A 13166-nucleotide genomic window follows, 5' to 3' on the forward strand; every position below is an offset into this window, starting at 1 on the left:
TGCTAATCCTTGGGACTGTTGAGTGAGGAGGGAGAGAGATGTTTTTGCAGTAAATTGCAATCCTTTGGTTTCCAAGGGAAACAGCGATAGAAGCTGCAACAGAAAAGGAGAAGGAAGGCTGTGGTTGAGCACAGATGGGTCGTTCTTCTATCAGGTGTCTACACACAGACAGTTACCTGGACTTCCTCAATAATGTAGGATTGTGGAGAATATTACAGTGTTGGGATATTGATAAATAAGATTTTAATTCCCCTTTCTGGATTTCTTAGAAAAATCTTTATTCTTAGAATTTACTTCCCCCATCATCCATCAAAGCCTAAATATATTGCACTCCCAGGGCCATAGTACAATTATCTCTTCCACACAGTTTACAAAGTCACAGAGAGGGAAGAATGAAATTAACCACTGGGGTCTGTGTACTCAGAGCATGATTAAAATAGTACAGAAGAAAATAGTAAAGTTAACCATTCCTTATTCTGGCTGGTTGGGAAAGCTGCCATGATCTCTAGTTTAAATCTCTATTTCAAAGTTGTTTTTGGAACCAGGTTCAGATACCTGCCCTGTGAATCCATCATAACTGTGACGCTTCAGCCAGAGCTTGCTGGGAGATGAGTGGTCTGGCAGGGAGAGGTATCAATAAATGGTTGGGACAAACTGAACCATGGTGGAGTTGGCTTCTATCAGGCAGGCCAGAAGTCTAAATCTCAGGGTGCAAAAAGGGCCTATCCCACTTTGGTGCCCTCACGTCTACTGTTGTTAGTCAGAATGTCTGGCTTTTGGGCATATGGTCCCTGAAAGGTCTGGAGATAGGCAGGAAGGAGGTCATGGGCCCAGCAGAGCCAGCTGGGGTAAAGGACTGGGCTCCAGGTGCCTCAGGGAAGGCGGGTCTACACTTGCCCAAAGTAGAACCCCAGTCTTAGGGATTAGATAATTATTCATTAACATAATCAAATTATTTTCTGAGTGGCTATTGTGCACCAGGTGTTAGATCCAAATTCTACTACATAGCCATAGCTGGACCCATGAGTTAACACCAGGCTTGTGGCTTTAAAACCAATTGAAAGCACATGTGATGATGAGGAAGCAACCAGGGACTAGCGTCATTAGCATCACCTGAGAATTTCTCAGAAGTGTAAATTCCACCAAACTGGAAACTCTCGGCGTGGGTCTCAGCAATCTGCCCTTTAACAAGCTGGTGATTCTGATGTGTGCTAGAGTGTGAGACCCACTGGCTGACCTTGGTGATATTTGCTCAGGTCTTGGTTGATGCTGCAAATGCTGGTTCAAGGTCTTCCGGAGTGGGACTAGAGAAGGCAGGGATTACAGTTTCCCATAGGTTGCTGAAATAACACATTATTTCTGCATCATAAAACTTCTTAGAACTCTTATAAAAACTTCTCACCAGTTTTTGGCATCTAGGATCAGTTCAACTTCTGAGCTGAAGACAACGCTTGTTGGGCAAACCTGGGGAGCTGGGAAGTTAACAGTTGGAGGTAAAATATGTCTGGCAGATCCATTTTTGATTCGTTCACCCAAATTCTCCCTGCTGAGGGCAGGCTGGTTTGTCAGGAGTCTGCTCATGGGTGAATAGCAAGGGCCAAGAGAATGAGGGTAATTCTGGGGGTTAGGTACTTTCCCCTCTTTCCTTTGACCCTTTATTCTTTCTGATTTCTGGAAATTTGGCTTCATGATCGGTGCTTCTAGATTTAGGGATTGGGGCGAGATTTCACAAAGTACGTTTCATTGAATGCTAGTCCCAAGGGAAGCCCACGGGAAGGCACACTCAGTCTCCTTCCTGCATGTTACAGACCACATGAGTCAGTGGCTCTGTGGAATCCCACGTTCCCTTATTCAGTAAATACAGATTTAGTGCCCACTCTGGACTAGGTCCCACTCTGAGTGTTGGGGATACAGGCAGTAAAAATTACCTGTTTATCTTGGTTTAACCCAGCAATTCTGAAACTTATCTGACTGCTGAAACCTTTTATTATGTAACATATTCACTTCTCAGGGGACCAACATTCAGTGGGGCGCTCTTTGAGTATGATAGATGTGTCTGTGCCGGGAGGTAAAAGGGACCTGAGTTCCAGGTAGCTAACGTAAGGGAGAAATTAGAGACATTTTCAGGCACAGAAAATGTTGAGCTCAGAGATATAAATCTGGTTAATGTCATAATTGTTGACTTCCCCATGGTGCAAGAACATTTTCCTATCTATCAATCTGTGTGTATTAATAAGTATCAGAGAGATGGTGGTTTTAGAAGCTGGTTTATATCAGATATTTTCATTTAAGGGCTGCAAGTTATTTTAGTCCATGCAACAGCAAGACAACAGTTTGGAAAGAGGGACTGCTTAGTCTGATTAGTTATTTATCCCTAAGTGGAAAGGAACCTCACCCCTGAATCACAACAAAACCAAACAGTTGCTTGTTGAATTAATTCTTCTTTTTCTTTCAGATTATCTTCTCCCCCACCCTTTTTCAGCTTTATTAGGTAGAATTATTAGTTTGACTGCACATATACATTATATTGCATGTAAATACATATATACAATATACTGCACATTTTTTTAGTTTACATATGTGTACTGATCATTGTTTCTAAGAACAGATTAAAGCTTAAGCTTTTTAAACTTACAGTTATCAAAAGAATATATAGCCAACCACAAAATAAGAATCAACAGAATGTGATAATCCAGTCATAAAGGACAGTCAAATTGTGCTTACACATATTCAAGAAATCAATTATCTAAGTTATAAATAATAAATAGTTCATTTGTGTCCTTATTTAATTTATTTATTTTGATCCCACATATAAGTGATATCATATGTCATTTTTCTTTCTTTTTCTGGCCCACTTCAGTTAGAATGATGATCTTCAGGTCCATCCATGTTGCTGCAAATGGGATTATTTTATTCTTTTTTATGGCTGAGTAGTGTTCCATTGTATATAGGTACCACATCATCTTTATCCAGCCATCTATTGATGGACATTTGGGTTGTTTCCATGTCTTGGCTATTGTAAATAGTTCTGCTGTGAACACTGGGGTGCATGTGTCTTTCTGAATTTTATTTTTCTCTGGGTATGTGCCCAGAAGTGGGATTGCTGGATCACATGGTAAGTCTATTTTTAGTTTTTTAAGAAACCTCCATACTGTCCTCCATAGTGGCTACACCAATTGAATTAATGCTTCTTAGAGTAGAATTCAGTTAAATCTGCAAGCTCTGGTCAAGATGAGTTTAATCTTCCTTCCTTATGTTGTGCTGGAGACAAGCAGGCTGGCCAGGGCTTCTTATGGGATTTTCTTAGAGATGGGCTTTCTTCCATCACTGACAGTCCAGCACGGGGTTTCTGGGGCCAGCAAAGCCTTAATGTAGGTGAGGACAGAGCCCTCCCTACCTGGCCCCTTCTCCAGATGTCATCTCCTGATGATCTTTTGCATTTCTCAAAATAAACATGTGTCATTCTCTTTGTCCCCTCTTGATCTTCATATGTACTGTTTGTTTCTTTCTTTCTTTTTTTTTTTTTTGCTTTTGGCTGGGAGCACTCTTTCCCCCTTTTCTTTAGTCAGCTACCTCCTATTCTTTCTTCAAGTCTCATGTCAGACATTTTCCCTCTGTGACAGTGATACTGTGATTTATAATAAGAAACGTATTTGGTCTTCATCCTATTTCTGGCATAGAGCTCCTAAAACCCTTGGAAAGTCCTAAGCAACAGCACTATAATGGCTTTTTGTTATGTTAATGAGGTGACTTTCGGAAGGTCCCTAGGTCATCTAAGGATGGGGGCTGGTTGCCAGGGGAACAAATCATGTGATTAGAGAGTTGGAAATTTCAGTCCCACCTCCTGACCTCCAGGGAGGGGAGAGCGACTGGAGATTGGGTTTAGTCACCAGTGGCCAATAATTTAATTAATCATGCCTAAGTGATGAAGCCTCCATAAAAAACCAAAGGACAGGGTCTGGAGAGCTTCCAGGTCATGAACATGTGGAGATTCCGGGAGAGTGGCACTCTCTGACAGATCATGGAAGCCCCACACCCTTTCCCCATACCTTGCCCTATGCAAGTCTTCTATCTGGCTGTTCTGAGTTATATCCTTTTATAAAAAACCAGTAATTTACTAAGTGAAATGTTCCTCTGAGGTCTGTGAGCCTCTCTAGCAAATTAATTGGATTCAAGGAGGTAGGAGGTCATTGGAAACTCCAGTCTGCAGTCAGTTGGTCAGAAGGACAAGTGACAACCTGGGCTTGTGACTGGCATCTAAAGTGAAGATGGGGGCATTCTTGTAGGACTGAGCCCTTCACCTATGGAATCTAATGCTATCTCTGGGTAGATAGTGTCAGAATTGCATTGAATTGTAGGACACCCAGCTGGTGTTGGAGACTTGCTCGTATGTGTGGAGGACCACCCCCCTCAACCACACACACATTGGAATTGGGTGTAGGATCCTTTTAGACACCTTTCTTGCTTACTCTCCTCTCCTACCAAGGTGAGGATTAGATGCTCCAGCCAAGTGCTGCTGTAACATACTTGTCTCAGTCCTTGACACCATCATTTTTACTCACCAGCCTCCCAGCTAGGCAGTGAGTGCCATGACGACAGGAGCTTGGCCTGTCCACTGCTGCGTCCCAGAGCGAGCACAGAGCCTGACTCATACCCACCCCTTAACCAGGGCTTGTTGAGTGAAGGAATGGACGCTGGGCTGGGCTGGCTTGTGGAAAGGGGAGGTGAGGAGGACAGGGACCAGGCGAGGCTAGCAAGAGCATATCAGTGACTCTTCCTTATTGTCCATTGCCCCTAAACATGCTTGCCGCTGGCCTCTATTCTAGTGCTAGGAGAGTGAGCGTTGAGTTTTGGAGGGGCCTCAGGCTTTGGGGGAGTGGCAGTTCTGGGCTCTGTATTTTTGCCTCCTGTTTTGGGGGAATCCTGCCTGGGAGGAGGAGTGAGCCCAGCCCTGTTCCTTGCCTGTCCTTGCCTCACCTGAGCACATGTTGCTGGGCTCTTAGTCCTAGCCTTGGTGTAACTGCTGTCATCTGAAACCCCACTCTTCTTTCAGTGGGACATATTGGCTTGACTTACAAATTTAAAATTATTTAATTTTACTATATTTACATTTCTAATACTTTTGCTAATAGTATTCACTTTATGCTTTATCATTTATCACTTTATCCTTTAACTTCCTAGTTTTTCTTATACTTTTTAGTCTACTATTGGGTAACTTTTTAACCAGTTTGATCTTATTTATTGGACACTATTTTATATTCCTTTTAACTCTGCCCAGCAGGATACTTTGAGCTAAATTTTGCCCTTATTAGAATACACTCTTAAATTAAGTGTGCATATTTCTTTTCTTAGCCATTTAAAAATGTATCAGAATTCTCTAGCATTTCCTTTTACTCTTTATGTTTTTAAAACATTTCTGTTTGGTGTATCCTCTAGTACATTTTCTAGCATTTGCTGCTGTTAGAGATGAGACGTGGTGGTGTCAAGGCGGTGGATGCCACAGCAGTGATGGGCTTAGTCAGGGGTTGTTGGCCCATCTCCCTCTGCTGACAGTCTGTGCAGACATGCTCTCCCTTTGCTATGCACCCCACCCCCCATATTCAAAGGAGGTTCTCTTGCTGGTGTTAGAACAGCAACATGATATTCACATGGTCAAGAAAAAGTATGTCTCAAGTTAAATCCCACTTTTAGCCAGTCAGATAATTTGGGAAATTCACATGGCAAATTATGTAGGTCAGAAGTTGTTAAGACTAGCCTCAAATACTGCTCAGGGGAATTGCTGAACAATGTCATCATCTGGTTCCAGAACAAACTGGGCCTTCTCTAAACCACAAACCACAGACTCTGAGCATCTCGCAGTCTTAATGGAGAATGGAAACTTCAGGAGAGGTGGGGATGAGGGTCCACACCTCGGCACCGTCAGACTGGCCCGAGAGAATGCCCAAATGGCCTTGACAGTCCCGTTAAGAACTATTGGATGGAAGCATAATAGAGGGACAATAGTCAAAGCTGGGATTGTATTTTGTTGACCTACTTACAGGATTAACCGGAGTACATTGATTCACCTTCTTTCTGGTCAGGAATTCAAAAGCTCAGTTATCAAATGCAGCTAGAACCCCAGTTCTTGTCACATGTACAGTACGGCCTCTGACTCACGGAGGGAGGCAGGCAGTGGGAGTCAGGTCCATCGTGGAGGGAGGGGAAACTGTTCTGGAAAGGTTTATCTCTTTCTTCTCCTTGTTATGTAAGATGTGGTTTCCCCAAAGAAACAATATGCTGAATAAAAGTTAGGGTCCCAACCCATGGAAGCCGATTTTAACCCACATTGTTGCTGACTGTATTCAGTTTGATCTGATTCAAATCAACAAGGTAGAGTTGTTGTTTTTTCCTGCCAGAAAGGGGACGTAGGCTCTGAGAGTGACACAAATGGAGCTACCGAGAGTCTTCACTGAGCAAGGCAGAGCATGTGTATGTGCTGGAGGGAGAGTAGAGTGGAAAGACGTATAAAATGTGGCTCCTGCTCTCCAGAAGCTCACACTGTAGTTGGAGAAATAGACACACACTCAACTAATATGTGCAGTGATAGTGGTGGAAGTGTTGTCAGACCAGAGAACAACAGAAGTATTAGTTCTGAGTGGGAAAATCTGGGAGATTGTGGACGATGTGGCAGCTGTCCCTTGAAGGATGTTAGGGCATTAAGCAGCAGAGGGGCAAAGACAGGGTGGGCATTAGAGGCAGAGAAAATAGTTGGGGCGGATCCAGTCGCAGGGCAGAATCAGGGAACAGCCAAGAAGCTGCTGTAGGGGAAGGGAGGTGGGAGGAAGAGCGCGGGGACAGCTGGGCTTTGTGAGTTGGTCTCGTGCTCTCATGACTTATATAGGAGGTAACTGTCCGTGCTTTTCATGTTGAATTACAGTCCGGTAATTGTCAAAAGTGTAATTCTTCTAAACAAATATATTCTTGTCTCAGACTGAAGAGCTGTCTCACATTCAATAGTTCATTACCATGAAGAATAAGATGGTGATTAATTGTGAAATATTTGTTATATTTAACTTCCTAGGGATAGATTTGTCAAAAAAGCAGCACAAGAGATGTTTCGATTGCTCTATGTCCTTCTGTAACTCTGTGCCTTATCATGGATAAAGCATACCACGCCTCGTTCTGTCATTGAGGATACCAAGTCTGCAGGGTCTTATGTGGGGTCAGGAGGAGGAATAAAGGGAAAAAAGATTTCTAACAAGGGTCAGGCCCGAGAATAACTTGCCAGTGACTGTGGAGATCTAATATCAGTGCCCAGCTATCTGTATGAGTATCTGAACAGCATTTTACATAAACTTTGTGTGTGGGGGTGATGAGGGTGGTGTCTATGCAGTGAGGATGCTGTAGGCAGTAAGAAATCAAAGACATGATCTCTGGCTCAGTGGTGTTTACATGATTTTTATGTTATCTGGACAAGAAGCTAAATGGAATTGAATCCTTTATTGAGATATTTGGTTGAACCAAGCATTTATCCACATCTCCATCTGCAGTTTAATTTTTCCAGTGAGGAACTTAAACATAGAAAACTCATGGATAGAGTCTCTTGAATTCCTGAAAATCCAGTCCATTTGTAAGTCACTAATAGGTAACAATATACGTACATATTAAATATATTATAAAATATATGGTGAGATACTTTAAGAAAATGCTTTTGAAATTTTACAGAGTAATTACGTCTATGTCTGTTTTTCATTCTGCTTGGTCAACATTACGCTCTTGAAGATTGACACCACTGTAATTTGATTTTGAATTACACACTAGTAGTATCTTAACTGGGGAAATCTCTCATCTTACTCTTAAAAATACTGGCTCTATTTCATCTCACTCTTAAAAATACTGGCTCCGGTCCTGATGGGGGACCTTTCTGAAGAAGTATTATTTTGTTTCTTACCCTTTGTCTTGCATCTATCTGAGTGAAGAGAAAACCAATAATTTGAGCATTTGATCCATTTACACATTTCTGCTCCCTCACTCTCCTTCATAGGGAGACAGCTTTTCAATTGGAAATTTTCACCTCTATGGGCAAATGACAAATAATGTAGCTGTGTTATCAACAATAGGAAAGAAAACAAAACCATCCATAACACTCAATATTTGGCTAGCAGTAAGGAATGGTATGATAAATTATGGTACCTCGTTAAAATGGCATATTACACAATTGTTAAGTGATAATTAGGAACACTGCATAGACACGTGAAAACATACTTAGGAAATAAAAGAGAAAAGAAAACGAGCAGATTGTAATGTGTAAGGTACGTTCACGTGTAGCGGAGGCCTGGAAGATAATATACTAAAATGAAAATACAGTAGTTCTGTTAGGATAGTAGGACCATGGATTTTCGAAAACATTTTATTTAATGCTATATAATAGTAAAGCAGCAAATTCACCAAATAAATGATGTTGTAGGTGCAGGGTGGGGAGATATTCACTAATAAGTAGAGGTTGCATGTTACAAAAGGGAAAAGCATTTAAAAGAATGAATCTTCCTTCTCTACATTTGCCAGCTCCATGGATATTAAGATCCCAACTATTGAAAACATTCTCAAAGGAGCTGATTAGCAGGGTTTGGAAGACAGCCTGAACTTAACTGTGTCTGGATTTTGTTTGCCATGATTGCAGTGGAAACTAAATCTTGAAACAGTTGTCTAAATATGCTCCAGCTTGGGTATCTTGGCTGAATTCACACTTTGGAATCAAGAAACAATTTGGAAAAAGAAGCCGTGTGTAATATAAATAGGAATATAGAGCAAGAGAAACTCAGTAGAGAGGATTTCACAAATAAAATGCCTATTTAAAATCAAGTTGAAATGACTATTTGGATTAACAGCCAATAAAAAAATAACCTATACCAACTTAAATTTCTATCTGTCTGAAAGCTCTTAAAGGATACCAGAAGCAACCCTCATGTTGGTCATGTTGATGTTAATCATTTGCTAGCACTGTTGTTGGAATGAACTGCTCTGCTTTCCTCTAAAGGGCTCAGACCCCTTTGTCTTCTCTTCCACCTCTGTTCAGAAGAATAACAGTTTTACCCTGAATAGCACTTAACAAGTGTACATGTGGGGCACTAGGCTACCTGGCTTCACGTTAGGGGATGGGTTGCTTAATATAAGATGTTAAGAAAAATTCACACACACAGTCACAACATTTTATTCTTTTTGGTCAAAGTTAATCCTCCCAGCTCCACACTTGCACACCATTATTTTAGCACTGCAGAAAATTCCCCCAAATACACACTGAGATACTTCAAGTATCTTCAGTAGTACTTGAAAATGCGATAAGATACTTTATATCTCTAAACTAGTAGTTGACTTTGGATTTGGACAGTGGAGTGTGTGTGTGTGCATGTGTGCGTGTGCGTGTGTGTGTGAGTGTGTGTGTGTATGTGGCATCAAGGAGTCTGAGCTGAAGAAATCAGAAAGTAACTTTTCCAAACCCAAACCATACCTGACACTACAAGCATCTCTTTTCAGACCCTATGTAGGATTTGCTGAGTCTGTCTTGAACATCTCTCTCTGATGTCTTGCTATCTCCTCACCTCTAAAGATGTCCAAAAATGGCAAACAAATTAAAGAAAGTTTTTATTCCTAAGAGTTAGCCAATAATTTTCACCCTCGTAGAAACATGATTTCCATCTTTCAAAATGCATTAGAATTATTAATAGGTATTGTGATTTTAGGAAACTATTTTCCCTCCATTCCAAAACCGAAGTAAATTACATTTAGTGCAAAAGGATATGTGTTTGACCATTTGGAGACTGTACCAATATTGCAATTTTTTTCCTTAAAAATATTTTACCCTTAACGTTTTCATTTTATTCCCACAAGCGTATTTTGTTGAATAAATACTATTTGGGAATAAAACAAACCTGCTCTTGTATATTTATAAAATTCTTTAGAATAGCAACAAGAATTCAATCACGTTGCATAATTGTTATCATGAATTGCATAACTTTGACATGCATTTTGCTATAACTCATTTTCTGGTAATATATAAAGTGCCTTTGATAGAATACCATAGAATATTCAAACTGGGAATGAATGATGGAAATAATCTAGTGTAAGTCAGTCCAACTTCTCCCATTTCAGGGGCTGAGGTACAAGAAGATAAAGTTTTCCTAGGATCACACGTCTCACTTCCCAACATTTAAGCCCTACTAAAAAAATATATACTTTTGATGTTAAATTTGATTGGAAAATTGCGATTTTTAAGGGCATAATTCTTACGACAGAATAATTGCTACACTTAAAGAATTGCAGAATTGGACCTGAAATACACAAAAAAAGGTATGCCCAACATTTTTGTCCTCATTTCTCCTTTTGGGAGAAAGTGGCTGAAACTATATGATCATTAAAAATAAATCATCAATCTTTGAAGGATGCAAAGTTATCCTGATTTTCAGGATGAAATATACTACCATTTCTATATATAATTCAGTATTTCTCTCCAGCAGGGATCAAATGGAATTTTGGTTGATTGCCAGTTGAGCAAATAAAATAGGAAACACATTCTAGGATCCCATTGTGATTATTTTTTTCCTTAGCAGCAAAAAATTAAATAAAACAGAACTTTGTCATGTAATATTCACTGATCAGGTAAACTTAATAAAACTGGGCTTTAGTTAAATCTACTGGATTAACTCCTGTTTCATTGGCATTTACAGTTTTGGGGAGTGTTGAACAAATGTACAAACAATGACATTTCCAGAAACTTAACCATTGCATTTCATGTAAATTCTACATAAAGTTTAAGACAAATAGTATTGATGTCATAGTCTTCAGATTTTAAAAGGCATATTAGAATAATAATTACATCTCCCAGAAATGTTAAAGATACTTGTATACATATATAAAATCCATTTTGACTTGATGAAAACAAATTCTAATCTATGAAAATATTATATCAAGTTGTATTGCACCTGATGAAGAAATTATACATGAATGATAGTAAATGCTAACAAACAAACAAACAAACAAACAAAAAGCACTTCAGATAAAGACCCGGTAAGTCAATTTAAATGAAGAGTTTAAGAAGTAACATAGCCATCTAAAAATGTTAGTTATTCACACAACTGGTCACACTTATGTTACTTTATTTAAAAATCCCTGATCTTAATATCGTAAAACTCAATTACATAATTCAGCTGTCTTTAACTCCCCTTTCTCCAGTAACCACCACACCTTAGGAGGGACATAGCTATTGTCTTAATATTTTTTTCTTTCAGCAAATAATCAGTGTGAAAAGCTTTCACCAGACAAAAATCATTTCATATAATGAAGCATTGAATTGTTTTTTTCTTTCAATTTCTTCAGACTGAAAACAGCTCAGTTTCCCTATGAATAGTCCATATATCATTTCATGCCTGGTATCTGCAGCCCACTCTGGATTTATCTTGCTTTCAGCAGGGACTGACAGTACTTTTCGGGTCGTTTTACAAAACATCCAACGTGGTTTAAATTGTTAAAAAGCAATTGGAACTGCTTCCTTTCCTACCCACTGCCTCTTCCAGTGTCCTTAATCCCCATCACCCTTCCCTAAAATGTGTCCCTGACATGCCTATTTACATGGCTCTCAGGCACCGGAGGTTTGCACACCCATCACATACCAGATCAATTTCTAACAGTGTGAAGGCTGTTGGAGCAGGGCAGTTTCCTTCCATTGGAAGCTGAGTGTAGTCGTATTTCTATCAACACAGCAGCTCTTGTATGCAAAGCTTAGACTATCGTCTCGTGGTCCCACCTGCCTTGGCTCTGATTGATGTAACAACAGTATCTGTCATAGGGGCTGTTCTGCTTGTAGGAGCAAACGATGATACTGTCCTGGGGCACGAAGAAGATGCTGTCCTCAGGCTCAGGGCGCTCAGACTTGTCCCAGGCTGAGCACTTGACGTCCAAGGCACTGTAGGTGAGGGAACTGCCCGAGGGACAGTAGCCATCCAGGTACCTGGATGTCTCCTCCCGATGCCCGCTCTGGACCGGGCTCTGGCATTCTCCTTCCTCTGTGCGTGTGGGGGTGGTGATGGAGCTGGCCATAGGCACCTCGCCCTGCCCTTGGAGGGGAGGCTTCCCCCTGAGGCCCGCCTTCTTAGCCAGCTCATCTGAGCTCCCCTGGCCCGACTCCAGGTCTGAAGGGGTCCGCAGCAGTTCCACCACCTCCCTGTCCTTGGCTTTCCGGAAGCAGGGCAACTTGCGGACCCACAGCAGCTCGTTCTCGGGCCACTTGGTGCACCCCTCGGTCTTCCTGGCCAGGGCGATGGCTGCAATGCCTGGTAAGCAGATGGCGGGCCCTATGGCCAGCAGGGGGATGTTTCCCAGAGTCTCTCCTTTCATCCCAGAGACGGTGAACATGAAGCCAAAGACCAGGAAGACACTGACCAGGGCCACGACCAGCCCAGTCCTCGGGTTAATGTCATCAGGCCGCATCTTTCACTCCATCCAGGTTGGGGCTGCCTGCTGACCAGAGAGCAATGGTCTTCCCTTCTGTCAGAGGTGAAACCACAGTGCGTTAAGAACAAAACAAAACAAAACAAAACACCCAAGTCAATTTCCCACCCACCAACTGCCTCTCTTACTTGTCTCTGACACTCTACTTGTCTGACAATCTTGGTCTCTTGTCTGTTTCTCCCTCTGTTTCTGTTGCTGTCTTTGTCTATCTGCCTCTCACTATTGCAACGCCGTCTCTCTCTCATATAGACATCCACCGACTGGGGTCACCCAGGTACCTGAGGTTTCCTGCCGTCTCCCGGGAGCAGGGAAAGAAACCAGTCTGAGTCTCCTTAGAAACCTCCACAGCAGCTGTCCCCTCGGCTCTCTCCCTTGTTTCTGGAAGGGAAGCCTGGCTCTTCCCACTGACTTTGCAGCCAGAAGGTGGGACGTGGGAGCCTGTCTTTCCCAACAGTGCCCGTCGGTCTCCAGGGCTGTGGGAGCCGAGCAGCGGCGCAGCCCAGCGCCCAGCTCTGCGCGCAGAGCGCCGGGTGCTGGAGGGAGGAAGGACTTAGTCTGGGAAAGAGGGAAAGCGGCGCGCGAGCCTGGCCTTGTTACATCACTTTCAGAGCAAGCTCAGAAACAAAGAAGGACGCGCGGGGGCGCGAGGGGATTAGACCCCGGGGAGAGGCCACCTGGGCAGA

The 13166-nt window shown here is 42.0% G+C and overlaps 1 protein-coding gene and 1 long non-coding RNA gene across 3 annotated transcripts in view; one reads left to right on the top strand and one right to left on the bottom strand.

Annotated features, from left to right (window-relative positions):
* LOC116151773 (uncharacterized) overlaps positions 1-13166 on the top strand; it is a 174693-nt gene that overhangs the window by 37911 nt on the left and 123616 nt on the right. The gene's annotated exons all lie outside the window — the stretch shown is intronic.
* Positions 10949-13164, bottom strand: TMEM215 (transmembrane protein 215). 2 transcript variants are annotated; one of them, XM_010975814.3, is made up of 2 exons: positions 12762-13164; positions 10949-12519 (listed from the first exon to the last, which is right to left on the bottom strand). In XM_010975814.3, exon 2 carries the CDS (start codon positions 12460-12462, stop codon positions 11755-11757), a length of 708 nt encoding a protein of 235 aa, XP_010974116.1. In that variant the 5' UTR covers positions 12463-12519; positions 12762-13164; the 3' UTR covers positions 10949-11754. The 2 variants fall into 2 exon arrangements, with proteins under 2 accessions (XP_010974116.1, XP_064346932.1); XM_064490862.1 differs by lacking the exon at positions 12762-13164 and adding an exon at positions 12612-12675.

Source organism: Camelus dromedarius, chromosome 10, assembly GCF_036321535.1.
Source record: "Camelus dromedarius isolate mCamDro1 chromosome 10, mCamDro1.pat, whole genome shotgun sequence".
NCBI classification, from domain to species: domain Eukaryota; kingdom Metazoa; phylum Chordata; class Mammalia; order Artiodactyla; family Camelidae; genus Camelus; species Camelus dromedarius.

Bases quoted from the DNA above. Each gene is read 5' to 3' on its own strand.
- TMEM215 (XM_010975814.3), bottom strand. From the start codon at position 12,462: ATGCGGCCTGATGACATTAACCCGAGGACTGGGCTGGTCGTGGCCCTG.